At 42.5% G+C, this 27,586-nt stretch overlaps 1 protein-coding gene across 5 annotated transcripts in view; it reads right to left on the bottom strand.

The window, feature by feature from the left end:
• The window catches only part of CLUAP1 (clusterin associated protein 1), a 70,815-nt gene that overhangs the window by 3,004 nt on the left and 40,225 nt on the right, over positions 1-27,586 (bottom strand). For 4 of the 5 annotated variants that reach the window (XM_074886329.1, XM_074886330.1, XM_074886334.1 and 1 more), the window contains exons 9-11: positions 20,911-20,983; positions 10,502-10,609; positions 152-207 (exon numbers count right to left, since the gene is read on the bottom strand). In XM_074886329.1, the coding sequence (XP_074742430.1) occupies positions 152-207; positions 10,502-10,609; positions 20,911-20,983 (237 nt within the window). Of the gene's footprint in view, positions 1-151; positions 208-10,501; positions 10,610-20,476; positions 20,509-20,633; positions 20,682-20,910; positions 20,984-27,586 lie in introns of those variants that run through there. The other variant, XM_074886331.1, reaches the window with a different exon arrangement.

Raw genomic sequence — 27,586 nt, 5'->3', positions numbered from 1 at the left:
GAGAGAGCAGTCAGCTGGAGGAAAGGAGGGGAAAAGCAGGGCTAGGGCATGAAGTTTCAGCAGATAAAAGGTGTTTCTCTAGCTGAGGAGAGGGCTGTCATTCTAAAGCACTGTCAGAGAAGCTCCACAGGCACATGGGATGGTTACTTACATCTTCCTCCGTGTCTCCACCTTGCATTGTTCCCACAATCCGTGTGCCAGCTCTTCCTGCAAGAGCAAAGAGAAGCACCATAAAACCTGGCTCACTGTTAACACTGAGGGAGAAGGAAAGATAAAGTTCAGAGTTTACATTTTAGAGGATTAGTCAAACAGCAGTGAGAGGATGAGTTCCCAATGCATGTAAAGTCACCCCCCTCGTTAAGCCTCAGCGCTCAGGAGAAGGTAGAAGAGGGTAAGGCTCTCAGTAATTCCGGTCAGGATGGTATCTCCAGAGCTACCTTATGCCGCTATGACAGTTCTGACAGGACAAGAGGCAATGGACACATTAAGAAACAGGAAATTCTATCTGAACACAAAAAAACCACATTTTTTTTTACTGTGGGGGCGGTCAAACAGTAGAACAAGGTTGCCAAGAGAAGTTGTGGAGTCTCCATCCATGGAGACAGTCAAAACCCAACTGGATGTGGTCCTGGGCAACCTGCTCAAACCTCCTGTTTGAGCAGAGGGGTTGGACTAGATGATCCCGAGAGGTCCCTTCCAACCTAAACAATCCTGTGAATTGGCATATTCCTTCCTCTGCTTTGGTACACAGAGAACAAAAGCCTGTCTTCTCCACATGGTAAGCCTTCTGTCTTCAGAGCACTCACTATGCTCAGATCCTTGCTGATATTCCAGTAGGGAGGACTGAGATCTCACAGGAATCCTAGGCAGCGCCAAGGTAAACCTCAAGAATTTCTTGCTGAGAGTTGGATGTGTAAGTCTGAAGAGGGAGGTGGAGATCTCAGGCTTGTAGGGAGTTCACTGAAAAGGGAACACACTTGGCACCTGGCTTTGTTACTTTTGGCTCTGCAGAGGCCATATGAAATGGAGAAGATGCTAGCATGGCCTCCTTTGCTAGGAAGGGAGCCCGGAAGGTGTTGGAAATGGGTATTGCAGAGTTGTGACCAGGGAAATTCTGCATGTGGGCTGACTGGGTGACTCAGCCCTGCTTTCTGCAGCCACCAGAAGTCACTCAGTGCCAACTGGATGACTATTTAACTGTCCTGTTGTGACCATTACATTTCACCATCTGTTTATCTCCTGTCATCACTAGTTTTCTCTATGCCAAATATGGATTTTTCCATTCTAGACAAAATCTATTTTATTTTTTTTAGCATGAAAACAAAGCAACTTTAAAAAATATCCTGTCAAACCTCTTTTTGTACCTCCCAAAGTACAAAAGACGACAGGTCCTTTTCATCCCCTTTGCAGACTGATTCAGGTTAGTTGTAGCAAAAAGCTGGCGAACTCGACCAGAAGTCAGCAAAAATCCCTTCCTGTGTCAAGGCAGATAATTTAAAGGATCTTCTATCTTTAAATAAAAAGTGGTGTCCTCTATCCATCTTGTTGCTGATAACACAGGCAGTGGAGATGGGATTATAAGAAGAGTCCTGGACAGAGGAGCTTTAGAGACACTTGCTCTAATATACACCAGCTTAAACTATGTAAATTTGTAAATTTGGAGACGATTACAACTGACATCATTAGATGGCCATGGAAGCACATTTTTGCCCAGCTTACAGATGGCTCCAAGAGTTTAACTGCAATTTTGCTCCACAGAATGGCTCAGCATAAAGTGTTAGATAGGGAATTATTACCTCAAAGGAGAAAGCAGCAGGGAATTCCTAAAATCTACTGATAAGACAAAGCTGAGAGAGATCATGAATATAAAAAAGAATCAAGATATCACATAAGGGGAGCTGATGAAATAGGACAGTTCAAAAATGCCGAGGGAAGAACTTAGAGAATGCTAACAGAGGGTCTGCAGGATGCCACTCTTCCATCAGTGGAAACAGCAAGGATCTTACAGGCATCTAACTGCTTACATTTGGAGAAGGATGAGAATCGGGTACTGCCCAGACTTTGAGCCCTACATTGTTTAAGCCCGGAGCCCCTCTTTGAACTAGTGACTGTGGGATCAGCAGCGTTAGGTCCTGTAGCACTGCCCTGGGACACTCACAGGAGACACCCCAGGATGCAGAGGGGCCGGAGCTCCAGGTTGTGCACTGTGCTGTAGGCTAAACAGGAGAGAAAACAGATTTTCCACGTTGGTAGGAGACCTTCCGTGACAAAGGCAGGAGGGTTATTTTAACTTTCAGATTGTAACCCCCCAAGTTTCCGTGTGTGGGAGCGAGGAGTGGCAGGTGGCTGCGGTGCCTTTTCGCGTGCACTGGGGTGGAGGCAGGAAACAGAGGAGTCATCTGCACAGGACAGGGCAAGCTGGCAGGTACGGGGGTGTTTGTCACTTGAAATTTCCTGGGTTCAATTGAGCTGGGCTCAGCTTGCTGCGGTGCTAGTGCTGCACCACTCTGGCCACAGAAGCTCACACAGCTTCCAAGCAGGTGAGAGCCTGTTATGTTTACTTACAGATAATGTGAATTCATCCGGGACAGGCTGTACAAAGTGATAATTAGGTAAAATGCTAGTAATGAACAGACTGTAATTCACTGCACCTTTGGATTCAAATCTCATCTCTGTGCATCATCATGGTCTAAAGCCACTGAGCCATCAAAGATCAGAAGTGAACGTGCATCCACGATTTTAAGCCTGTGAGCATTTGCCATTTTTCCTCTGTGTGTGATGCTTGCCATTGTACTAACCCATGCAGCTGCCTACAATGGATCCACAGGACTAGAATGATTTACATCTTCTTACCCAGCAGTGGGTATATGTTAACGCTGTGCCTGACAGCACGAAGCAACATTTAACCTGAGAGGTTAGGACAACCTACCATGAGGGGAAGGCAGATTTGCAGCTGAAACATTTTGCTCCCAGTTTGGAGATCTGCATTCAGTCTCCAGCACTTAATGCAAATTCACAGTGCACTCAGACAAGACACCTCCCTTCCCTCCGCACCACCTCCACACACAGAAAACCAGGATAAATCTTTTGCCTGATCTTTCTGATCTGCGTGCCCTTTGTGCACTGCATTCTTAAGGGCGAGCGTAGCCCTTAGCACAAGGCCCTGATCTCAGCAGCATTTTCTAGGCATTGCCAAAGTATGGTGATTAATTAAGCACACCACAGCTGCTGCCCGGGATGAGCATACTTCTATTTATTTCTTACACCTCCATGAAAAGGAAATTCACTTGGAAGTGAGTGACCTGTCTCCCACCATTTCAGACCTACAACCTCTTCTCCACTAGGTCCAGCGTCGCAATGGCCACAATACAGGCTGAAAACATACAGAAACACTTCCCTCCCAGGGAGCACTTAACTTTGCTGACACAAAACATACAGCCAAAGACAGCTCAGTTGGGAGAGGATGCTGAGATGGTGGGAGGAAGCTCTGTTTCAAGTTAAGACAAATTAATTTCTGTGAATTCCAACCACAGCCCCTTTTCGGTGTTTCCAAACACACTTGACTGCCTCCTTTCCCCAGCTACATGAGCCTTGTAATAATGTCCAGCAGCTGCTATATCAGGAAACTAAAGACTTTGCAGACTCTTATCTGGGGGATGGGAATCTGCAGAGATCCACACAGAAGGACATGAAAATGAGAACAGCAGCTGTATCAGCTTTCTCCCTCCCCAGGTTCATTTCCTCTGAGTACTGACAGTCAGACCCAGTGGCTCAAACAGTGTTGACTGTTTTTTCTCTCCTGCTTGACCTGAAGAGGCAAGGAAGAAGAGACTAATCTGACTCTCCAAAATGCTTTTATAAGGTTTACAATTAGGACTTGATTTGCTTTACTAGAAAAGTAGATTCACTCCAGGAGCACAGTCACAAAGACCCACTGTATGCCATGTGTACAAAGTCCCAGTCAGAGTAAAATTGAAGTTCACAAGGAAAGAATTTATTTTTAAAAGTTCATGGAGAGCAACACCAGTTTGGTGGAGTCCTCTGAGGAGCTCTGAGAGCAGGTGCATTTGTGAAATTTTTCCCCTTGACTTCATACATTATCAAATAGCTGGAGAACTTGAACCCTGCTAATGCACAGCCAAATACCTTCCCGCCAGACCCATTCTTCAGACCTCAGATTTCTCCCTCTGCCACCAGCACGGTACGTGCAAAATCCAGACCCACTCATCTCCTTATTTTCACAGACTCTGAATCAAGGCAAACACGTGCAACAAGATACCTGCAAACACCAGGGCTCATGAAGAACCATCAGGAAGAGAGCAGCCTGGCCAGGTTAGATTTTTGTTCCTGTTGCTCTGTACTTCTTGTTAACTGCCAAGAAATCAGGTGGGAATTTTCAAAGGAGCTCTGAGGTTAAAACAATGATCACAAATCCCACATGGAAAGGAAAGGTGAGAAGAGTGCAGCACCCAGCAGAGCCTGTCTCACGGCTGCTGTTCAGGTGTGACTCACCTCTGCCCACCTGATGCCACATCAGGTCCATAGCTCTCCCTTCTGTGCAGACATCAGAATCTATTCTGGCCTCTGAAAGCATGAGATGCAGAGTACCTGCAAGCCCCACAGAGCATGTGAACTGCAGATTCCTGGTATTTTTGGGACTCAGGCCTTGCCATGCTGGACAGGTTCTTTAGTCTGTGGCTGAAGTCTGCACGTGCAGCAGACCCTTGGCAAATCCTCCCTAGTGGCACTTGGGTTATCAAGTGTGGCATGACTTGGACCACGACATTTTCTTATGTTTCTCAACAGCACAAACTCTGCCATACTCTGACTGCAGCAGTAGGGAGACCCTGATCACTGTTTCTTAAGGGTTTCTGAACAGACTGATGGGGGGAATGACTGGGGAACAGTAAAGAGGGAGACCACATCCTGCACTAAGCTGCACGCCAGTAAGAGGCAGCTGTCCCTACGGATGAAGCTGAGAGATCAGGGATGGGATCACACAGCATTTGAATGATGCCTAGACAGCTGCGGTGGGCTTCAGCATGTTTTTCTTATCAAGACTCATTTCCACAACAGAGAAGAATCCAACATTTTGAGAAAACCTTCAGACTTGTTATTATCTTGTAAAGATAAATGCACTTGCATATGTTTCTTGGTCTTGGACTCAGAGATGTAATTTCCTTTAGGAACCAGAGAGAAGGGCATAGACTAGTCATTTAACATGTGTTTTTAAAAATTAGGCAGGTGACAGCCACGGGAACTGGATGTGAACAAGACATCCAACAAGGAGCAGGCAGCTGTTGCACATTCCTAATTGAATGCCTCCACCCCCCTGCATTTTGATGGCACACCTGTGGTTTCTACACACCTGGGGAGGTTAGAGGGAAGAAAAACATTCTAGAAATTCAGCAGCAGAAATCTGAATGTGGTCATGAGCTGGAGAATTTCCACAAGTAGAGTCTGACCATTTCCACTGAGAGCCAGACTTTTCTACTTTTCAGCATGCATGCTGTATGGAGGGATTTAGAAACAGGGCTGTGTAGGCTCACCTGAGAAGATTTCTTGCTACTATGTCAAAGCTCCCATTCTCCCTACAGGACTGAAAAAACAAGGGCTACTTCAGTCTCCGCAGCCTTGCCCCCCAGCATGCAGAGTACCTTTGGCCCTTTCCCAATGTCTGCTGTCCAGCTTCTACTTAATAATCACAAGCTCAAGCTTAAGAAGAAAACCAAGACAAGGAGGCTAAACATCATTATCTCAAAACACTGTGTGTGTGCCACAAGAGCACCATCAGCATGCTTTGGGTATGGGCTGCTCGGCACTCGCTGCCTCTGTGAGGTGCATCTGTACAGGGCTGGGGATCCCTGTGGGCCTGGCCACAGTGTGGGAACAGCTGGCGCTGGCAAGCTGGCCTGTGGCCACTGAGACACGGGACCAGGCTCCCTGTCTGCCCCTGGATTCCTCTCCGGTTTGACTGTCGCATACTTGGTTCCACTTCCTCCAATAAGGTACACCTTGCTTTCTTAATAAGACCCCTTTATTCTCATCTGCTGCATCCAGAGATATATTTCTTCTTGCTATGTTAAACAGTGCAGGTTTTCACAGGCAAATATTTTATCCATTCAGTAGCAAGTACACTTGCTACCTGGCTGCCAGCACATCATTACCACATTGATCCTCTGGGTCCCTTCTGTGAAGGTAAGAGGCTCCAAGAGAGCTGTTCTCCCACTGTTTGACTTTGGACTGATTGTTTGCTGAAAAACATTTGGAGTTTTACAAAGCTGTCTTCTTACAATAAAGACCAAATGGGGCTGAAGTTGTTACTGTCTTGGTCGTAAAGTGGTCTCTGTGGTCTGAACAGGACAAAACCGCCCCTTAACACCAACATTATAAAAGGAAATGTAAGAGCTAAAACATTCGGATAATTGGTTTACAGGAGCTGAAAGATCCTGGCAGGGGGGAATAGAGGGTGATTTACTATAGACAGGCACAGTTCCACAGTTCTGCAAGCACGGATCATTTCTGCTTCATTCAGTAGCATTTCCACTGCCTACCCTGCTCCAAGCACAGAGCGTGCCAGTCTGCCATGGCCTACCCAGTCAGCCAGTGCTACCACTGGGAAGAGGAGAGATCCTGAATTTGCTCATGATGTCAAAATGCATTTCAGAACTCTGGTCCAAATGAGACTGGAAAGATGGATCTGCACATGTAATCACAACATCGCTTCAAAATCTGCCCTTTTGATAGCGTGGATAAAAAAAATCCACTTTAGTTCAAGGGGAAACTGCAAAGGTTCTTAGAAAAAACCCCAAACATTACTGAGGGTTAGACTACATTTGTGAAAACCACATCCAGCTCAGGACATCCTGATGAGGGTTGGAGCAGTTTGAGAGCGAGAGGGAACCTGAGGGAAGTTCCTACACTCTTCTCCAGGCATTTTCTTTCAGCCAGTACTGGAGACAGAAGGCCAGGCTAGACAGACCTTCTACATTCCCAGGACAAGGCTTTGCATTCTTCACCCTGATGTTCACCCCATCACACATGACCAACCACCCTGCTGCAAGCTGCTGGTTTAGGGCCTGTTTCAGGCAAGAGGTTTGTCTACACTGCAGATGGTTAAGACCTTCAACATGGCAAGAATTTCTTTTTCTTTGGTTCTCAGGCAAAACAGAGTCTTATTCCAAATGCCATCACTAACTCATGGTTTGACCTCAGGGAAGTCCATGCATCTATTTTATTTGTGTAACAACCTCACTTATCTATTGCCAGACAGAATAAAAGTGGCTATGAATTTTTATTCACATTGACAATGGTCAAATTAAAAGTTACAGATGATAAATCAATGTATTCCCTTACTTACAAAAGCAAATGATTAGTGACACATGGGTTTATTATAATGTCCCATCAAGGAGGAGACTTGCCTGCAATTGTGATTTAGTGAAATCTACAACTAACAAAACAGGTTGTAGTTTCACAAACCCAGATTGCCAGCATCTCTCAGTTTGGCAACTATCTTCCTAGCCATTTATTTTCACTCCCATGCCTGCTCCCCTCCTTGTACAGAAGATGTCCTGGCTGCCTAAAACTGGGTTTGCTGTACCATTGAATCACAGCCATTGAACTCAAAAAGAGACAAAGCTCCATAGCACATTACAGGTCCCTCCTCTACCTGCTCCTGTCTATTCCTTTTTGTACAGGTGAAATAAGGGTTCAATTTTCTCTCTGTACCACAGGAGCTAGCAGCCTGTCATGTCTCCCGCAGCTAACACTCTTTTCTGCTCCATGGGAGACTAAATCCTATACCTTCAAGTCTTCTAATTGGCTAAAAGAATAAAACCAGGAGCAACATTTTCAAAGCTGCATTTAGTTTGAATTTTGCTGCATCTAGACCTGATGAAAGGACTCCTGAGGGTGAGGGGGAAAGTGTTGGTTTTTCCCAATTATACCAAGTGGCCTAATAAGAGAGATTATGTCTCCCTTAGAATCTTGCCTCTATAATGGCAAAACACACTGGAATACCTGCCCACCTATTACAGAGGGAGGAAGTCTTATCTGACAATACTAATGACCTGGAAATTAGAGATGTAAAACTGAATCATAGCAACTACAGGAACCAACCACAGTAGACCATTTCTCCTTAGTTTGAGAGCAAACATGGTTCAGAAGCACCACCACATAAGAAGACAAAAAGGTTCAAATACCTTCAGTTGAATCAAGGAGAAAAACAGTAATTAATACAAATAACGTTCTTGTTATGCTACCTTAATAATTAAGCATATTTTAAATGCAAACTACCCATGCTGAAGAACATGTACAGATTCTTGGTGTGCTTAATGACAAAGAGCCAGTGAATGTTCAGGCCTGATTTTCTAAAGAAGCTGACGCACCTGACATTAAACTCAAGTCTTGAGATATCTCCAGTTCTTCAGTTGGTGAGGTCGAACATATAACCTCACTGTCGATGAGGGACCTGGGCCAAAGGGGCCCGTTTATACAGATGGAGAAGTGCAGATCTGAGCCTGTGCTCAAGGCTAGAACTGCCTGTCATGTAAGTGTGCACTCTGGATCAGGCTGGAGCTCCCAAAGGAAAGCTCTGGCCTGACTGGTGTGTCTTGATGCAGTCCAAGCGTTTGTTCCTATTTTCTGGACAGATAAGAGTGGGGGCAGGACTGAGCAAACTCACTCTAACACCAGCAGAACAGATATCCCAAGGTTGAGTTTTCCAAAGCAAAAAGTGTAGACAGTGGTATGGACAGAGATCCCGCTGTTAATCTCACAGCATAGCTACAGCAACTGGGCGACTTGCCCAAGATGATGGTAAGTAACTTCAGCAAAGCAGAAAAGTGAGCCAGCAATCCTTCCCTTAAGAGTCTAACAATGTTTGTATCCATCTCTGCCAGCAGAGATTGCACTGGAGCACTGTAGGACTGAAGTGTTGTGAGTTAGAACAGGGAATACAACCTTACTCCTCCTGGAGGACCTGTAGAAAAGGCACCTCAGGAGCCGTTTAACATACCTGGAGCTGCTTCAGTAGTTCACAGCAGGTGAGAGGCAAAGAGAGGACAGAGAACTAAGGGAGGCTTCCAACTTACACAGATATAACCAGAGTAAAGACTGGGACAGTGACTGTGTAGTCAGCAATTGCTATGCTCAGAGTATGCAAAAGTCAGAGGATAATTATCTGCCAGAAGCAATTTACTAAACACTATGAAGAGATTTACAAAAGCATAGAAAGCAATCTGAACAGCACAGCAGAGAAAACATCTCAGGGATTTGAACTGCTTGCTTTAAGTCTGACAAGCTAGTGCCGAGTCTCCAGTAAGTGTAATTAATGACAACAAAGCTCTTCCTAGAAAAAATTCTACTTGCAACAAGATCTACAACTTTTATAATAAAGCTTTTTGCTCCAAAAACTGGTATTAAGAGCTGACTCTGACTGCAGCCAGTACCCACATTGCTAGGTTACAGATGCCCTCTGAGATGACGCATCACTAACAGTTACACAGTCACTTCCAAAGCTCTAAAAACTGTGATCAAACTTTTCCTCGAAAAATGGCAATGTAAAAATCCTTAGTGAATATTAGTGTTTCTAGCACTTACCAAGAATTTTCAAGTTTTATGAAACACAGAGGAACTGAGGATAAAAATGCTTGAATTATATTTACTTGAGAACTTCAGCTTCTTGCTCTGGTCTCAGTCAGAGAGGGGAGAGCAGAATTCAACTCAGAAAAAACGCAGATTTGCAGTTTATCTAAGCAACAGGTTCCAGCAGAAGTAGTGGCACATGAAATTACCCACACAGGCACTTCAGCCAGATCCCAGAGAGGCTTTTGCTGATGGTCAGAATCACTCACCACTAACAAGAACGCTAAGGAGAACTAACCTGATCTCCTGGTTTCATTTTGCTTGACTATAGATTAAACAGAACATCTATTTTTCTGCCTAAGTGAAACACAGATGCTCAGACAATAATTTCTCTGAGTTGTTTCTGACCAAGGCTCTAGTGGAATCAGCAGCCAGAGGCTGCAGTTCCACTCCATGTAAACAGCAGCAGAAGCCAGAAGTCCTTCCTTGAAAGAAATAACTCAGGTGTGTTGCACCCGTGACTGTGTCAGTGCAGGTGGCTTTATGGACTTGCTAAAGGTCTCATTTTGAATAAAGCTCTACTAGAATGAGTGTCAACAGCTAAAGGGAAATAAATGCTTTGCAATGAGGAACGGTATTACTTTTCTAAGGCTTTGTATAAAGCTACTTCAAGAATCTGTAAGGCAATACCAAGGAAGGATTTTTCTCACACAGTACTTTTTTCAGTAAATAATCCTTCATTTTCTCCCCTGAAACCAATATGTTTTCTCTACAAGACACTGTCCTCTTACAGCTCATGAGAACTGAGCAGTGCCAAGGTCCCTGAACGATAACAGGGTCTTCTTACATTTAAGGTTACTCAGATAATTCCAGCATATTCTTCTGAATAAAGGCAACTAAGGAAAGGTTAGGATACCTTGCAGTAATGTTTCTGTGGTGGTGCGCTGCTTCATGATCTGCCCGTCTTCCACTTCACTATCGGATCCTTCATCTTCTTGAATCTCTATGTCAGAATCGTCCTTATCTGGTTAAAACAAAAACAGTTGATAAGTATCACTCAAACCGACCTACAACTCAGAAGAGCAGCTGGATACAAGAGAAGCTAGCAGTCTCTACCTCTGTTCAAGTCCAAGATCAATTAAAAATGCACTTGCATTGGCTCAGCTGACAGGCACAGGGAAATAGCCAACATCCACATCCTAAGGAAGGCATCCTTCTACGTGTAAGTGCCAAAGAAGCATACAACATAACAATTGTTTTGGGTCAGTCCTCAGATTGTACCATAAAAGTGCTGTTCTAAATACACTCTTTGAGTATGAAGCATACGTACAGTCAGAAGGTGTTATTTCAGCAACTGATTTAAAGATTAAAATATTTTAAAAGTGTTTGGGAAGTGTGGGCTTATTAATACCTCTTCCAGTCTTTTACCCTGACATAAGCAATATCAAAAACTGTCCCCTTAGACTCTTTGCTTTTCATTTAATCATAGGTTAGAAAAGCACAGTGCGACATCCCCAGATAAACAAAAGCAGTTACAGCCAAACCCAAGATGCCTGGAGAGACAGGAAAGCTTCCCAAGATGCAGGAACTTCTTCAAATATTTTCATAATCTGCCTTCATTTTCTTCTTCCTATCCAAACTAAAGCTGATTTAGTCCCTTACTCCCAGATCCCCATCACCAAACTGGAACAAACCTAAAGGACTTAGATTAAATTATCCCTCAGATGTTTGAAAGGATGACAAAAGTCTTCAGATACTTAAAAGTGCCTGAAAAGGGCAGACTGTTGACCATGTCAGCTGTACAAGTCCTACCTTGAGGCTCACATGCATGGTCATCCAAACTGATTCTTCTCTGAGCCTATTCTGAAGTAAAACAGTGGGTGGGAAGTTGGTGCAGAAGTGTGCGGGAAGTTTGGAGCAGGCTCTGCTCCATGTAAGTCTCCTTCTATCCCATGAGCTTCTCTCCTCTCTCCTTGTTCATGCCAGCCTGCTTGTGCAAGCTCCTTGGCTCGCTAAGATCAAGCTGAGCTTTCCAGCTACTGCCCACATGTGATTATTTACTTCTCCCTTCAAACATTCAATGAGCCAGGTCCTCAGCTCCTGTCATCCAATGGACTCTTCTCACTCGTGTAGGGATGAGCCCCTTGGCACCAGCTGATCCTACAGCTCAGAGCTGATGCTGAGTGGTGGCCTGCCCGCAGGAGCTTATGGAGTTAGCAGTGCTATGGCAAACCCAACAGGACCCCGTCTGAGGTAAGCACCCAGCCCAGCAACAATAGCTGTTAATTATTTAGAGAAAAGAGGCAATTCTTTCCCAGGTACATTTAATTACACACATGTCTGAGCTGAAAATAGAAATAACTACTTTAATTATGATTAGTAATGAGCTGACACATCTTTGCAATATTTAATTATCGGACAATATACAAATATTAGACATTTTTCCATGATCTTTTTCATTGCAGTATGAAGTTAATGACAAAACATAACGGCAAGGGATGTATTGATACCCTGGTAAGATTACAAGGCTCCAGCAATGTTAGCTACAATTTCTATTTGTGCTGTACCTTCCTCTTTGGCAAGTGAAGGAATCGCTCCCTGCTGTGTGACCTGAATACCGTTTCTGTTTACCTGGTATTCAGGAAAGCGAGGTTCTGTTCAGCCCTTGCCCAGGCAAACTCCCTGGGAAGAGCCATGTGGAGCCTAAATAAAGGATTCAGGTTTGTGCTCTGTATGTTAAAGAACGAGGCTATCTCATCTGCGATGGCTCTCACTGCTACTACTAAAATGTCCCTGTTCTTATTTTGTGTGGGGTTTTTCTTCCCTTCCTTTTTTTCTGCTATTTTGAGCAGCAATTCCTCCCTTTCAGGTTTTGTCATTTGTACTTGTCCTGTTACGCAGCACCACTGGCCAGAGCTGAGGATGCTGTAGAGAGCCCTTATGATTCCTCTGCCAAATCATTTCAATTTCATCCCCATTAGTACTTTCTGCTTCTTGCTGGGATCTCCTGAGCATGAGCTGCCAGCTGAGATGGGGACTAATGGAGCCAGTGCTCTCCGCTGACAACCCAAAGTGGCAAACCCAGCTAACACCACTTTGGGGACAGGACTTAGAGCAGAGAGGCACAGCAATGTGATTCTGCTCTGGTTGGGGGCACAACTGTAACAACGTGGGGCTTAAATTTTACATTTCACTTTTCTGGAAACCTTTTTTTTTTTAAAAAAAAAACAACTTTTGTGGTAATAGACTCTCAGATATAATATGTAAAATATACTTCCCTTGGGACAAAGCAGCAGTAAAAAGACAAGAATAAACAGGAATGAATCTGCCAACTTCCTTCTGCTGTACACAGAAGTGCTCTTTCCTAACTACCCCCACTGATGGCTCAATGCTCTCCTGAGGTGAACCCTTCCACCTCCCTGTAGTGCACTCCTGGGCACTCCAGCCATTTCTGACTTATTTCGACTTGCAAAAAAGGAAGCTCATTTCATCATATAATTCCCCACAGTATCTTTCTGTTGGAAAGTGGGACTCGCAGGAAGACCCCACGGTGAATAAGTGCCTTGCAATAGAAGTGGTAACTACTGTGGAGAGAGAATCAGTGGCTGGAGGGCCCCAAGCTGCTGCTTTATGAAAGGAAATGGTTTAAAGAGTTTTTTTGCCCCCTCACCCAGCCCTTTTCTTCTTTCCTTCAGGTTCTCTGCTATTCTCAATCTCCTCTTTCTCACACTATTTCTTTTATCCTTCTCCCCCACTAACTCAGATGTTGACATGTTGCCTGTCAGTGATGAAGTTGCAGTTTTCTGCTGTTCAGCCCGCATGTGGATGCCGCAGAATACCTCTGGCAAGCCCCAGAAAAACCATGCTCAACAAGCCAAGCCAGCAGCAACTGCACACCCAGCTTTCATTTATGCCTTTAAAAATCCTGGATTACCTTTTGATACAAACGAAGAGAAGATTCACGTGGTGAATTATCAGCATATAAGCACAGTGCACCACTTTTCCTACCGAGTTGTGACTCAGAAACAAATCTTGTTATGGATCTATGGTAAGAGTTTGGATTTTCTTTAAACAGATTAGCTGGAACTCTGATGCACAAACCCCAACACAAAGCGTGCAACAACAACACAGGAACAACGGTGAACGCATGCGGGAGGATGAGAAAAGTGGCAGCTGCAAATGCAAATTCAGCAACAGTAAAATTTCTGCCTCCAAGCCTCCTGCCCATCAGCTGGAAACACTTCAAGCACCTTTTTCTCTTACAAAAAAGTGAATGTATTGTTCTAACCCAGCTCAACGGCTGCTATCACCAAGCCCAGCTCTGCCCAGTACACAATCTGAGTTATCATCAGCTGAGCAGAATCATGCTGAGCCAAAATCTCAAGGACACAGAAGCAGAGCATATTGATGAAAATTTATTTAAATACACAAGATAAAGACAAACTGACTACAGGCTTCTTATCAGGATTAAATGGCAGACTAGTCCAATGCTGTGTGTGACCCATCCTAGCTAAAGCACTAACAGGGTTCCACCACCCTACATCCCTCATTTTACATGCCCATTTTCAACAAAACATTCTTGGTATTCATAAAAAGGTGACAATTCAGAAAGTTTCATTTAACAACATATAGAAAGAAACTACTTGTTGCCCTAGGAGAAGTCACAACCACATCTGTGTAATACTGCGTAACAGAAATTGCAATGCATCAATTCCAGGGAGAGAAGGAACATTCTTTATGGCAAAAACGTAGATTTTTCTTAGTATCAGCATAACTCAACAAAGATAATAAAGCATACTACTACAAATTCCCACGTACTAGTACATGGAGTACAGAACACATTCTAATGGAGCTGGCTTATGAGATTTGCATGGGTTTATGTGAAGATTATTTGACTTTTCACAACAAGCTGCTATTCAGCAATCCATGTGCCCAAATTTAGGCCAATGCTGGCAGCTTACTGGAGCTTAAGGCTGGTATTCTAACAAGCCCCTGTATTTTTACTATGAAAAGGTAATCAACGGAACAACTCCATAAACTGTGTTTGGGCCATTTCCCCACCGCTGTGACTTACTCTACTGCACGGAGAATACTGGAAAAATATCAGACTACCTGAGAGAGAATATACTGGGATTTTAAACTCCCCTTGCCTTACATTTCAACATTTCCACTTCATAAAGGTGGGTTTCAGTCAACTAAATTAGTTTCACTTAAGGCAGTTGAGCCACAAAAAAGTACCTCCTGGTTACAGCTGAAAAACACTGCTCTCAGAAGATGTGTTATTTGTTCCAAAGCACACCTACTGTTTCCAGAAAAAGCCAGAGCAGATACCTGGACCGATAATACTATATTTAAATGATTTAATTTTTGGTAATTTGCAATGCTTGAAGGAAAACCAGCATGATTTAATAACTTACCAGTGATTTCATTACAGATTTGTTAGTTTGCATAAATATTCAAGTAAACGTATCCAACTGTAAAATAAGAAGGTACTGTGGTGAAGATAATGAGCACAAAGGACGCTGTTTATTGATACACTTTAGAATTAGATGCAAGTGTTGTTTAGCATGTTCAATTTCATAATACAAATCGCTGCTTTGAAAACACAGGCACTGGCTCCACAGCAATTATTGGATTCAGCAGGATGTTGATTTTGGTGAAAAAAACATGAGAAAAATCAAGTGGGCAACCAACAGCCACTTGATCCAAAATAAAATCTATTTCATAAATAGCATGAAATTTTAGAACAGGAAAAAAAAGGGTGTGGATTGGGATTTTAATGTGACCAAAGGGAGAGTGAAGTTCAGTGCCCACTTGAAAGCCTTGATTGTACCAAATCCATGCTCTTGTCTCACCAAACTCAAGAGCATCAGGCTGTGTATCAGCCTGAACACTTATATATTCGCAGCTCTACAATTTGAACAGAAGGGCAGGCTTCCATAGATACATTTCAGCAGGGAACATCCTTTGTCCTTAGCACAAAACTGAGATTCTTTACCTGACCTCTAAGAAAAATTCATCCTGGTACTGAGAGCTACTGATCGAGGTCCAGACACCTGTGGCTCCTCCTAACTTCAGCAGAAAGCTTGGATGTTCAGACCTGCGTGTACTAGAACTGGGCAGTAACATACCAGCAAACAGCAGGTTGCAGAAGTAGGTCTAAGTGCACTTTCTTACCTCACTTGGTCATTTTAAAATTGTCTATTGCAACAGTATCCATACTCCCATTTTTAACAGTAAGGATGATTAACCACTGCCCAAGGAAGCAATAGGTCTTTGTCACTTGAAATAATTAAGAATAACTCTCAATGACAAGCTCCATTGAAACTGGGATTTGTAGTCTTGGCACAGGAATAACTAGCTAAGCTATTTTTTTGGCCCATTTTATAGAGAGGTCATATTTGGTGACCATAACTATTTCTAATGATCTTAAAAGCCAAGAATCCATCAAAGTACTATTAAATTAGAACATGAATTTGCAATTATTTAACAAGCAAAACATAAGACTATTGTGGACAAGTTCCAAGTGTCTGTTACAAGAAGATGGATGGTCTGAGCATCCTGCTGGTGACAGTGCAATATCACCCAGGCATCTCGCCCTTGTGGGAATTGCCCAGCAACTCACTGCTACACTTCAAATGCCGCAATTGTTGCAATGGGCCTTTTTGTTTATCTGTTGTCAGATTTTAAAGCATCAATTCTGGACTAGAAAGGGCACGAGAGATTCAGTGCAGCACCAAACTGCAATAGCGTCATGCAATTTGCTATCCAAAGCACAACATCTATTTGCTCTGTTTAATTGAGCAAGACGAGAGAGCTAAGCACATTTTGCTTGGCTGTCAGAAAAGAAAGAGTTAGCTTGGCAACGAGAACTGGCCAAGGAAACACTTTGGTTGTGTACTAAGCAGAACTGAAGCTCTCCAGGAGCATCAGTTAATCCTGTTGCTATTGCTGAAAATTTTAAAGTAGTGCAAATTTCAAAATACAGTGTAACATGGGTGTTTATTCATCCTACAGACCAAGCAAGCATATGTGGGGGGGGGCTGACAGGAGTGGCACACCAGAAAGTGCTACAGTCAATGAAAAATGCAGTTTTACATCAAATACTTTTTCAAACTGAAATCATATCCTGGGCATAGCGTTGCTCAAAAGAAATATAGGAAATATTTTGAAAAATTCAAAGGGTTTATTTTTATATTTTCAAAACAAAATATTTTACTTTTTTTACCTATAGTTTATATAGTCTGCTTTTAAATTGACAAAAAAAGTCTTAAAAAGAAAGAATGCAAGAAAACACATGTGAAGAAGTGTGTAAAAAACTGGGAAAAAAAGATCTGTAAATCAGTAAGCTGATTAGTCTGAAAAAATGTATTTCGGTCTAGAAACATTTCCACTTGTTACTTTTTGCTCAGCAAATGTTTTTTCAACCTTGGATGAACCTGAAAAAAACATCTTGAATTTCTGCTGTGGTCAGTGACCTTCCTTAGCCCTCTCCTCTCACACCAAACCATTATCAGAACAACTCTTCACGTGTCTACACCTGACAATAGTTCTATCAACAGCCTTCACAGTGCTCATCCCAGTAGTGTCTAATATAATGTTTTAAGAGTCACTGTGCCATTAACCACAAGGAAACCAAGCCCTGACCTTCAGTCAATCGGCATTTGTTACTTTACACCAGTTGGATGTGGCAGAAGGGCAGCACACTGTGTGAAACCACATCGTATATTGGTTTCTTTAAGAGCATCTTATGTGAAATAAAGAATACAAAACCAACAGCAATTTACTTACCATTTATCACAAAAACCATTTCTGTACTGCCGCAAATACTTCATCATGTGTATTTTCATCATGCAAATAATACTCAAAGCCTGATCTGTATCTACAGTTCAACATCTTTATGTAATTTAAGAACAGTTTTTCATATAACTTAATGTTAGCTTTTCTTTTTAGTGCAGAGGTTTTATGGAGATGCTCTGTCAGAAATAAAAGATGATTTGCAATGTGTGCTAGCAAAAGAAAAAAAGAACCAGGCTGTTTCTGAATCATACTAAACTTTTTTGCAGATTTTATGCGAATACTACGACATATCCATGGGCTTTCTATATTCTTAACACAGACCTGCACAATTCAACCTACATTCCACAGCTCTTCTTTACAAGAAATATGATTTAGGTTTCTCTGGTGTTAGTTCAGCCTGAAACTCAACGGAGAGCTGTTCAGAATTCCTGCAACTTCTGCTGCAGAGAAATGAACTGTTAATTTGCAACCTTTCTTACTAAATTAGCGGGAGATAAGGTCAAAGGATCCAGACAATGAGAGAACTGAATCAATTCCGAAGGTACGCAAAGGTAAGAGTGCTTACAAGGGCAGAACGGATGATGACTTTTATCAGTTAATGGTAACAAATTTATCACCAGATTCCAGCCTATGCTGTTAAAGAGCCTCATTAAGTGTTTTTCAGCTCACAGGGGCAAAGTGTAATGAGAGTTAGAGAACCTTCCCTTTTCCTTGCAGGAGGCACTGGCCCTGTCCTACCCCTCTGTGTAGGAAAGCAATGAAACTGTTCAAACGAAGCTCACTTGACCACTCTGGACCTTCAAGATTCAGCCAGAGAGTCTTAGGATACTGGGAGACTCCAGGCCAGCCTGCCCGCCTTCCACTGGGCGGAGCTGCAAGGGAAAGAATCTAACCCCTTTGTCTCCACAGCCTGTTGCACGAGCAAGGCCAAGTCAGAGCAGGGTCTACTTTAATGCTCCTGTGAGCAGACACAATGTATTCGTTGGGTTGAAGGCCCAGACAACAAAGTCCTAAATTTTTTGACAAACTGAAGATGGAAGAAAATATAGGACAAAAGCACTTTGCTTCATGTGCGGGGCATTACTCAAAAACACAAGTGGAATAAGGAAGTATTTTTTCCTCCCAAAACCTACTTTAGAAAGATGTTTCTGAGGGTGAAGAAAAGCCCTCTAATCTTCTTTGTGTCTGTCGCATTAACAGGGCACATCCTATCTTAGAAAGAGGACGTAGCATGCAGAATCTCCAAACATAGGTGAAAGAAGGTTTAAGTGCTCATGCCTGTAGCCCTTTACACCATTTCCCCACAATACACACAATGCTCGCAGTGCTCCTTGATAAAATCACTAACTGCCAGACCAAGGTTGCAGGGCTCTCGGGAGCAGAAACTCCATCCCTTATCGTGTGTCCTATTTCAAGTGTGAATTTCACTATTAACCTCTGGGGGGAGTTCAGGCAGGGATACTGCACCCATCCTGCTGCTGTTTCTTTGTTTCCTCTTGGGCAAAAAATGTATTTTTCTTGTGACTAGGATCCTGGGATTAACATAACCTGTAGATATATCCCTAATAGGGCACTGTGCCATTTAAGACACCAACCTCTGCATTCTCTTACCAAAGCAAATCTCTTGGTTTTGAATTGTATAAAGGGCATCATTTAGCTAATAATGAGAGGAGGAGAGTGGGGTCTGGTCTGAGGGGAATGCACAGCCTGGTATGTGATCATTATATGTTAGCAAACTGTGGTCTCAGAGAGCTTTACAGCATTCACTAAATTAACCTTATAGCACGCAGTAATGAAGCCATGTTCCGTGCTCGTGACTGGGGAAACAGCCTCTGAGAGCCAAATTTATTGTCTCAGTTACACCTCTGCAACTCTGCAGACTTCCACACCATATGCAGATAAAGACAGACTGTAGCTGACAAAGATTACTTGATTTTCCAAGGTTATGGGACAGTCAGTAAATGAGCCAGCACTGAAAATCAGGATCCTGGTGCTCTTACCACTAGAATAAATATGAATTATGACAATTAAGTACTTGAATAAAGATGTATTACGGTAATATTCTTAGGTCGTTAAAAGTCATGATCATATGTTGTTATGTGGCAGTTAAATCACTCACTAAAAAGGCAAGGTTCTTATTATTTCAGAGATGCAAAATGACTGAATAGTTTTCCACAGACAAGGAGAAAACAGATCAGCAATTTTTCACATTATACTTCACACAGCTAATTACTGATGATGGATGTTCTTCTCCTCTTGAACTTATTTGCCCTGGAAACTGTCAGCAGGACTTGGACTTTTTCACTCAAGTAAATCCTTGAAACAATTCCATATTCTTGTAATTTATATTACGAATCCTATGTTTCAGCCAAAACTTCTTCAGCTTTTACTGCATTGACATAAGAAGATGAGATCAAAGATGGGCAGTAATAAGTGAATTTCCTCTTTCATGAGCTTGCTCTGAAAATCTCTGCCAGCAAACAAACTGTGAAGTGCAGCTCTTATGTCCTTACTCAATTTCAGCTTTCATGAACTCTCCCTCTGATCCTGAGAATTAACTTTCCTTCTATTTTCTTCCACTACCATATAAAAATGCACATACTGCAATATTAAATTCACTGGGGTAATTAATGAGGAAGTTCTTGCTGATGCTTGGTTCAAAAGGAGCAAAATCTGGTTTGTTAGCTTCATACAAAATCTCAAGAGGTTGTTATTCCCTTCTGATCCTCAGCTAGAATTCTCATTAATTAAGACTAAGTTTAGAAAAAAAAGAAAAAGCTCCAAATTTTAATTGCATTCACATTTTGCAGGTACACTAAAATCAAGCAAATGCAAGCAGGCAAACGTGGATCCCGCTTTGAAGATTAGTGATATTAAAGAGGATTTCAAGCTGAGAGTTTTTCATCTGTGAAAGTTACGATCTGATAGACACATCACAGAATTAGTCTGAACACATAACCAAACTCCGTGCCATGCAACGTGGCAGGCTAACTGCTGAGGACAGAGATTACACTCCAGTTTTGCATGGCACACCAGCACATCTGTAATATGAAGCAGTGAAGCATTCCCACAAACCAATGAGACTACTCACCTACACACGAGCATTTTGCTGAGTAGAATCATCTAAAGAAGTTTGTTGACAAACCAACCTTTCATCAGCAATCCCATAGTGCTGGGACAAGTGCTGTGTCCACAGCAAACCCATATAGGCTTTGATAATAGTAAAATGAAGCCTAAAATCTACTCACTGCAATTGCACAGCATGTTTTGTGGATGTCTCTTTTCATCCCTCAGCACTGCAGGTAAAATGTACAAGGCAGAAGAGCATTTCACACAGGTTAGGTTCCCTATTTCACTGTTGTGCTTTTAAAGTTATTATCATTCCACATTTTCTAACACAGCCTGTTGACTGTCATCTATCCCATGTTCCCTCCACTTCATGCTTGTAAGTGGATACTTATACATGAAGTAGCCAGTACTTAACAATTTCTCTGCTAGTATAAGTTGTGAAGAAATCCCACTTACTTCCACTCTTAAGCAGGTGCTGTTCCTCTTCCTTCAGCCTGTTCTGCATAAGACGTAGCATGTTTGCTGTTTCCTGTAAGAGGTGAAAACAACTGAATTGGAAAAGCTGCCACGTTGCCCAGTCAAGTAGCTAATTGGATGGTCCCACAACTACAGTTAAGGGCACTCACAGGTAGAATGAGAATAGAAAATTTCAGCATTGAAAATATTTTATGAAAAAAAGGTCTTAATTGAAACATGGCAGCTCCTACTTACTTTGCCCAGGAGGGTCAGGATATAAAGCATATACCCAGGTAAAACAGTGCACTGAAAATCAGCCCTACATTCCCACCGGCTGAAACCTCACTTATCACACTGAAAATGAGTTCATTTGTCTCCATCCCACAGAAAATTACTGCTGATACAGAATGGAAGTGGCTTTCTTTGGAAAGCAGTCTTTGGTAGTCGTTTTCAACCAATATTCCATTAAACACCAGAAGTGGTTTGTGAAATGACTGCAGCTTCATAATACACAAACCAAACCAGAATAAATTCACACGTTTCCAAGCACACAAACAAAATGGGAGCAAAAAGCCCTATCGATAAGCTGGAGAAGTATAGCGTGTACTATACTATAGTGTTTGGGTGCAAAGGAGAACCATGACAGTAAGACTGCACAAGGTGGTTTGGTGATTTCCTTTTTTGAATATAGCAGGTTGTTTGATAAAAATGTGCCAAGAAACACTATTTCAAAGACAGTATGATAAAGTTATGACAAATGCAGTTCAGAGCAAATGGAAAAAGGTAGGTAGAACAGTGGTTGTGCTGAGGAAGAAAAGCAAATCACAAGTCTCAACCCATTCAAATAAAGGCCAATGATAATAAAAAATGTTACAAAAAGGCCCATGAGGACTTCTAAAACCTGCCTTGCACAGACAGCTGAGTAAGAAATGTCACAGCCCGGAAGGCAAGAAGCAAGCCGATGGTAGCAGGGCGGTGGCAGTTAAGACAGACATTCTCATTCCAGCATAATGGATTAGTAAGAAAACATGGCTGGCTCTGTAGACAGTAACTGATGAGAGTAATTTTAATCTTCTAGAATGCGTGCACTTGCAGAACATCACAGACCAGGTAGACTAAAGGGACTATTTGATTGCTGAACACCACAAAGCAATTGTAGGAGGTGTTTCACTGAGTTCATGAAGTTCTCTACCCAGTTAGGTCTAAAATCTAGCAAAGATACCAAGAGACTGAATTTTAGGAGCCAAGGTTCACTACTCCAATAGCAGCACCAAACAGAAAAATGTATTTTTAATGACATCTAGTTTAAATTTGGGTAATGTTAATGGCAAATAGAAATCTAAACATGACAGAGTAGGTGAGATACGAATGCATACAATCAGATTCAGATAGAACCTACAATACTAAACAGATGACAAACAACTGATGGAAGGATTTAGCCACAAATCTGGCTCATTTTAGTCTCTTCAATTCCAGTCAAGCAAGACAAGTAGATGGGAAAGCTAATTAACTGCGGATTGAACTAAGATTTTTCTGAGTCTTTGATTTTTCCATGCAAAATATGTTTATAATTAAAAACACCAGTTGCTTTAACACGGTCAAATCTGCACATTTACAGTGGATTTGCAGAAACAGGGACTCAGTTGGAATATTCATGGGACAGAGGAAAGAAAGTAAGAAGAGCATCTGAAAATGGTTGAACCTTTTTACACTTTCAGGTGGAAACATGTACCAATACTTATGGCAATAGGGCGCTAGCTGAGAAGGGAAAATCTCCTCCCACCAACCTCTAAGCAGCAGCAAACTACCAAGTCCCACCCAGCACACAAGGAAGATGCTGGAAGCAGAGGCCTGGGGACTGGCTGGCATGATGCATCACAACTTGGCATAAACATCTATGTCTTGGGAGTTGAAATCCACACTGAAAAAGCCTGCAGAGAAGATGCTTACAGGCAGTAAGGGGAAGTGATATAAATCACCCATACCTGGTGAGAAACACAGCTCAGTGCCTCTCTCAAGGCCACAGAGGGAATAAATTCTGGACCAAAAATCCACTTTGGACAGCCATGCAAATTGTCTGCCATACAACCTCTCCTGTACTAATAAAGACAGCGGCTCCACGGGTGCTAGGAAGACTGCTAATGATTGCTTGGGACTGTAGAAATAACACTGCTAAACCAAAGCAGGCATGACACCTTCCAGGGCTATAAAGCAGAAAGGTCATGATGCAAAATCATACTGAATGAAACACTCCAGCAGTAACTTCCAACAATATAAACTGTTGAAATCTCTGAAGTGATGGATATGTGTTCTGCAGGAAGATGCTAATTCCATCTGCAAGAACAAGGAAGGAAAAGGCACAAGCATATTTTTGTAACTTGTTTCATGCAGATTCAGAACATTTTAAATACCCTGTTTAGGAAACTACTCTTCTTTATTAAATTCCTTCTGTAAGGAACAAATAAATGACAGTGAGGACAGAAGAGTGTGACCGAAGATTAAAGGGAAGATGCAAGGCTGCTGAGGACGGTGTGGTTATGGTAAGGGGGCCAACAAAGGTTATCTGGCTCCTCTCGGTCCATGCTGTTGACCGTGATATAAGTGACCTCCATATAGCAGCAACACATCTGCACCCTGCCTGCAAATCTGCACTGCTCAGTTCCACTGAGAAGGGTAACCACTGCAATGATTAACATTTTCCATCCCCTTCAGTGTTGGCAAAGTCTTTTTAAAGACTGATGAAAGTCAAAATGAATGTGGACAGGAGGCAAAATTTTCAGAGCTTTCTAGCTACCGGAGTTTCCTTCAGTCTCTGTAGCACATGCCCATTCCAAGACCTCCCTCTGCAACTTGTGGGTCTCAACATTTTCTGACTGAGCCTCACAGCTGTTATCTTCTTTCCCTACCTCTTCCTCCCTATCTAGTTTCTCGCAGTCAGTCTTAAGATTTAAAGATGGTCAGCGATTTAAACAAGTCTTGCCCCTGCCCCAGCAAACATTTACAATACAGTCTCCCCACTGCTATGTCTTTGGGACAAAGGGAGTAAGTGAGGGGATCAATCAGCCATCTGAATCTCAACCCTACTGGCTGTTGCAGCCTACACAGTGCATATGGCAAAGAAAATCTACAGGGAGGAAAAAAGGAAGAATATTTCCCAATTGTCATGGGAACAAATTCATAAACCCAGAAAACATTTCTAAAATGTTCACACACCAGTGAAATAATGGGTACAGATATAATCATTGCCTAGTACTGTAATTCCAGGCACATGTTAAGACAGCTGAAACCAGCAATTCAAATTCAGTCAAATAAGCAGTCACCCTGCACTGCTTGCTCCTTCCCTTTTATCACTCTTCTGCTCTGGTGCAAGCATTTGTGCAGTGACACAAAAGAAACCTGGTGAAAACTAATCCATCAAAACAACATTAAGCCAGGCAAATTCTCCACTGCAGTTCAGCATGTGGTTACACAAATTCCTGACTGGCACAACAAAGGACGGGGTGTTGCAGTTGTGGGAAAAACAGCAGTGGTACGAAGATGAGATACTGTTTGTTTCAGCGTCAGTGCTGAAACTTATGGACTTAAAATACAAGAGAAATGAAGTCTAAGAAAAAGGTTTAACCGTACAGATGAGCCACTCCTCCCCCCTTCCTCTATCCTCTTACTTGTGCTACTGACAGCAGCTCAGCTGACCTCAGAGCAAGCCAGCCCAGAGACTTAACTGGCAGGAATCATCTTGATTTTCTACTGGTTCAGATTTCTGAATAGCTCAATGCACGGTCGGTCAAATGCCGCTGTCAGCCCAAGGGAGCTGCTGAGACTACATCCTCCCTTTCAACAGCAGCCCATGACTCCATCAGTTGAGCTGTGCTGCCAGACTACACCCTGCAAAAGCTTATCAAAAACTGCAGCAACAAAAACTTGTTTCAGAAGGGCAGCCCCAAACCAGTTGGAACCAGGATAGCATCAGTTAAGTGCTGTTTATAGTCCCTAACAAGTAAGATCTTTAAAGGAGGGGGCAGAAGTGATGGCAGATCATATATCTAGAAAGTAAACAAAATTTATCACATAATTTTTTGAAGTTACATACTGACTTAAAAGAACCTGCAGAGAAATCTGAGCTCCGTTAAATTAGTGAAAGAATTATTACAACAGCTTCGTTGGTTTAAGATTTTGGGTTTAAAAACAATGACAACTTTTAAACAGCTGAGTAAGCAGCAGTTTCAGCTTCTCTCTCTCCTTGTTACTTTTAATGACTGCAATCATTAGGCTGCATTTTTTGGCTTGACCTGCTTCCACCTTCACTGCAGACACCGCTCCCCACACTTTACATTATCTTAAGAGATGTCATTTATATCAGCTCAGTGAAAACAAGGCCATGCTAATCAGAGGTGTTTTTCTCTTTCAGGCTGGCCACTTCTGTGTGACCCAGGGCTTCTGAAATGTGACAAGGGAGAAAAGCTGAGGGTGTGACGACCGTAATGCTGTGGATGCTCTTTCAACACACAATGTCGTACAATGGACTTGAATAGACTAGCACTCTGCACAGGACAAGTCACGTTTTCTGTGCGGAGCGGCAGAGTGACAGCTCCGTAAAACAAGAGATGTGGCCTTGACCTTGTGAAGCACCCACAGGGAACGGCCTGGGTGCCCCAGGATGCTGTACGGGCAGGAGCCAACATTTAAGCACCCTGTTCAGTCTCTCCAGTAAACAAACAAGACTGAAATGCTGCAGGCAAACACTGCACGTATCTTACTCTATAAGCAAACTTTACCCAAATTAAGTGGGAGCATACACTGTGGAATCAGAGTGTCACATTAACGCAACTAAATTGCCAATTCACACAAAACCAGAGCCAGCCTGCCCCATCAGAGGGGGCTCCCTGGCCTTTCAGGACACCAGAGATTACTGAGGCTGAAAATCCTGCTTCAGAGGCAGACAGATCTCTGCTGAGATGGGACTTCTCCTCCTCTGTCTCATACAGTATGCAGCCTTTTCTAGGTGTAAATCTGCCCTTTAACGACTAAGCAAATCAATCACTTTGCAAACTCAGAGCATACAGCCTAGTGAAATAGGCAGCAAGGCAGGACTTTGTTGCTAATGCTCAGACCCCCAGAACAACCCCGGCTCCCAGGGACCTTCAGAAGTTCCCAGCCCAACCTCCTGCTCAAAAGCAGGATCAGCAACAGGATCAGATCACAGTGCTCAGGGCTTGAGCTTGTTGGGTCTTAAAAACCTCCAAAGAGAGAGACCAGTCATCCTGTCTGGGCAACCTGTTCTGATACCTGACTATCCAAACAATGAAAAAGTTTCCTTATATCAAGTCAGAACTATTTTTCATTCCTAGTAATTTGTCCATGCCTTTTAGCATAAGGGTTCAGTTCACCTTAGTCACCAGTTATGTCGCCAGCTTTCCATAGCAGGCACCTCATCTTGTGGCACACAAACAGCCTATATACAGTCAATAGCAACAGGAAATAAAGACTTCTTTTGTTGACAAACTAGGACTAACAAAGGCTTTTAAAAGAAATACATTTCACTTATGTTTACCATCAGCTGTGCCCAACTCAGCAAGAATGTTACCCGTCTTCTACAGCCCACTGAATACACTAAAGAAAAATGTGTGTTTTTTGTAGAATGGAGTTTGAATGAGCACAGTACAGATATTCTGTATGTCAATCTACTTTAACTGGCAAAGCAGATGGCTTTACATCTCATATCTGATTATGAAAGACTTTGGAAAACCTCAGTAAAACAAAACACGCAGCTGTTTGGCAGCATGTTTTAATATAATCTAACCTATTGCTCTACAGACAAGTCAAATGTCAATTATGGGTTCCCACAGCAGGATGAATGGGAGTCGGCTTTGAAAAATCTTTTTACAGAAAGCTATACAAAAGCAGAGCCTGAGAAATGTTTTTTCATCGATTGCCTATTTTTTGTAATTTCTTTGAGAGAAGAATTACTGAACAGCATGCAATTACAACTACATGCAAACTACACACAACTATGTGCAGGGTCTGGGGTGGAGGGGATTGCTTGGGGTTTTTTTTTTGTTTTTAACAGAGGCCAATATGCCACGATGGAGAATATCCTCCAGCAGCAGACCCACAGACAACTAGCTCTGCCACTAACTTGGTGTTTGACTTAAGGCGAGTGATCCAGGATTTGAATAAGCCACAATTTCTTGACTGACAGTTCTTTATGATATACCTAACACTGCTAAGTATTGTTTTAAACACTAAAGTTGCTGAAATCATGAGATTGAAAACAACTCTGTCCCTGCAGATTGCAAAGCAGCAAGTCTAAAAAGACTCAAAACCAGAAAGAAGTGATGCAGCATTTGATAATTTAAAATATCTCAATTTAATTTTTTTTTTAAAAAGTTAACCTCAAAGTTTTGTTGGGAAAGTTGTGGAGGAAACATCACGGAGATTTTGAATACAAAGAATCTGCGTCCTGCAGCCAGCTGGCACACAACACGGGTACCACTAAGTAGAAAGAAAAGGGAAAGAAGTGGGGAAAATAGGAAGGGGATAAGTATGAAAGAACAACAGGACAACAACTGGAGCTCACTGACTTTTTTTTGTTTGGATACTACCATTTCAGTTTTTGCCTAGGCTATTCCTTCTGTTCTCAGACATCCTCCCAACCCCAGAAATCTCTCTAGACATC

Source organism: Strix uralensis, chromosome 16, assembly GCF_047716275.1.
Source record: "Strix uralensis isolate ZFMK-TIS-50842 chromosome 16, bStrUra1, whole genome shotgun sequence".
Taxonomy (NCBI): domain Eukaryota; kingdom Metazoa; phylum Chordata; class Aves; order Strigiformes; family Strigidae; genus Strix; species Strix uralensis.
This window is presented reverse-complemented; position numbering and strand designations above follow the sequence as displayed.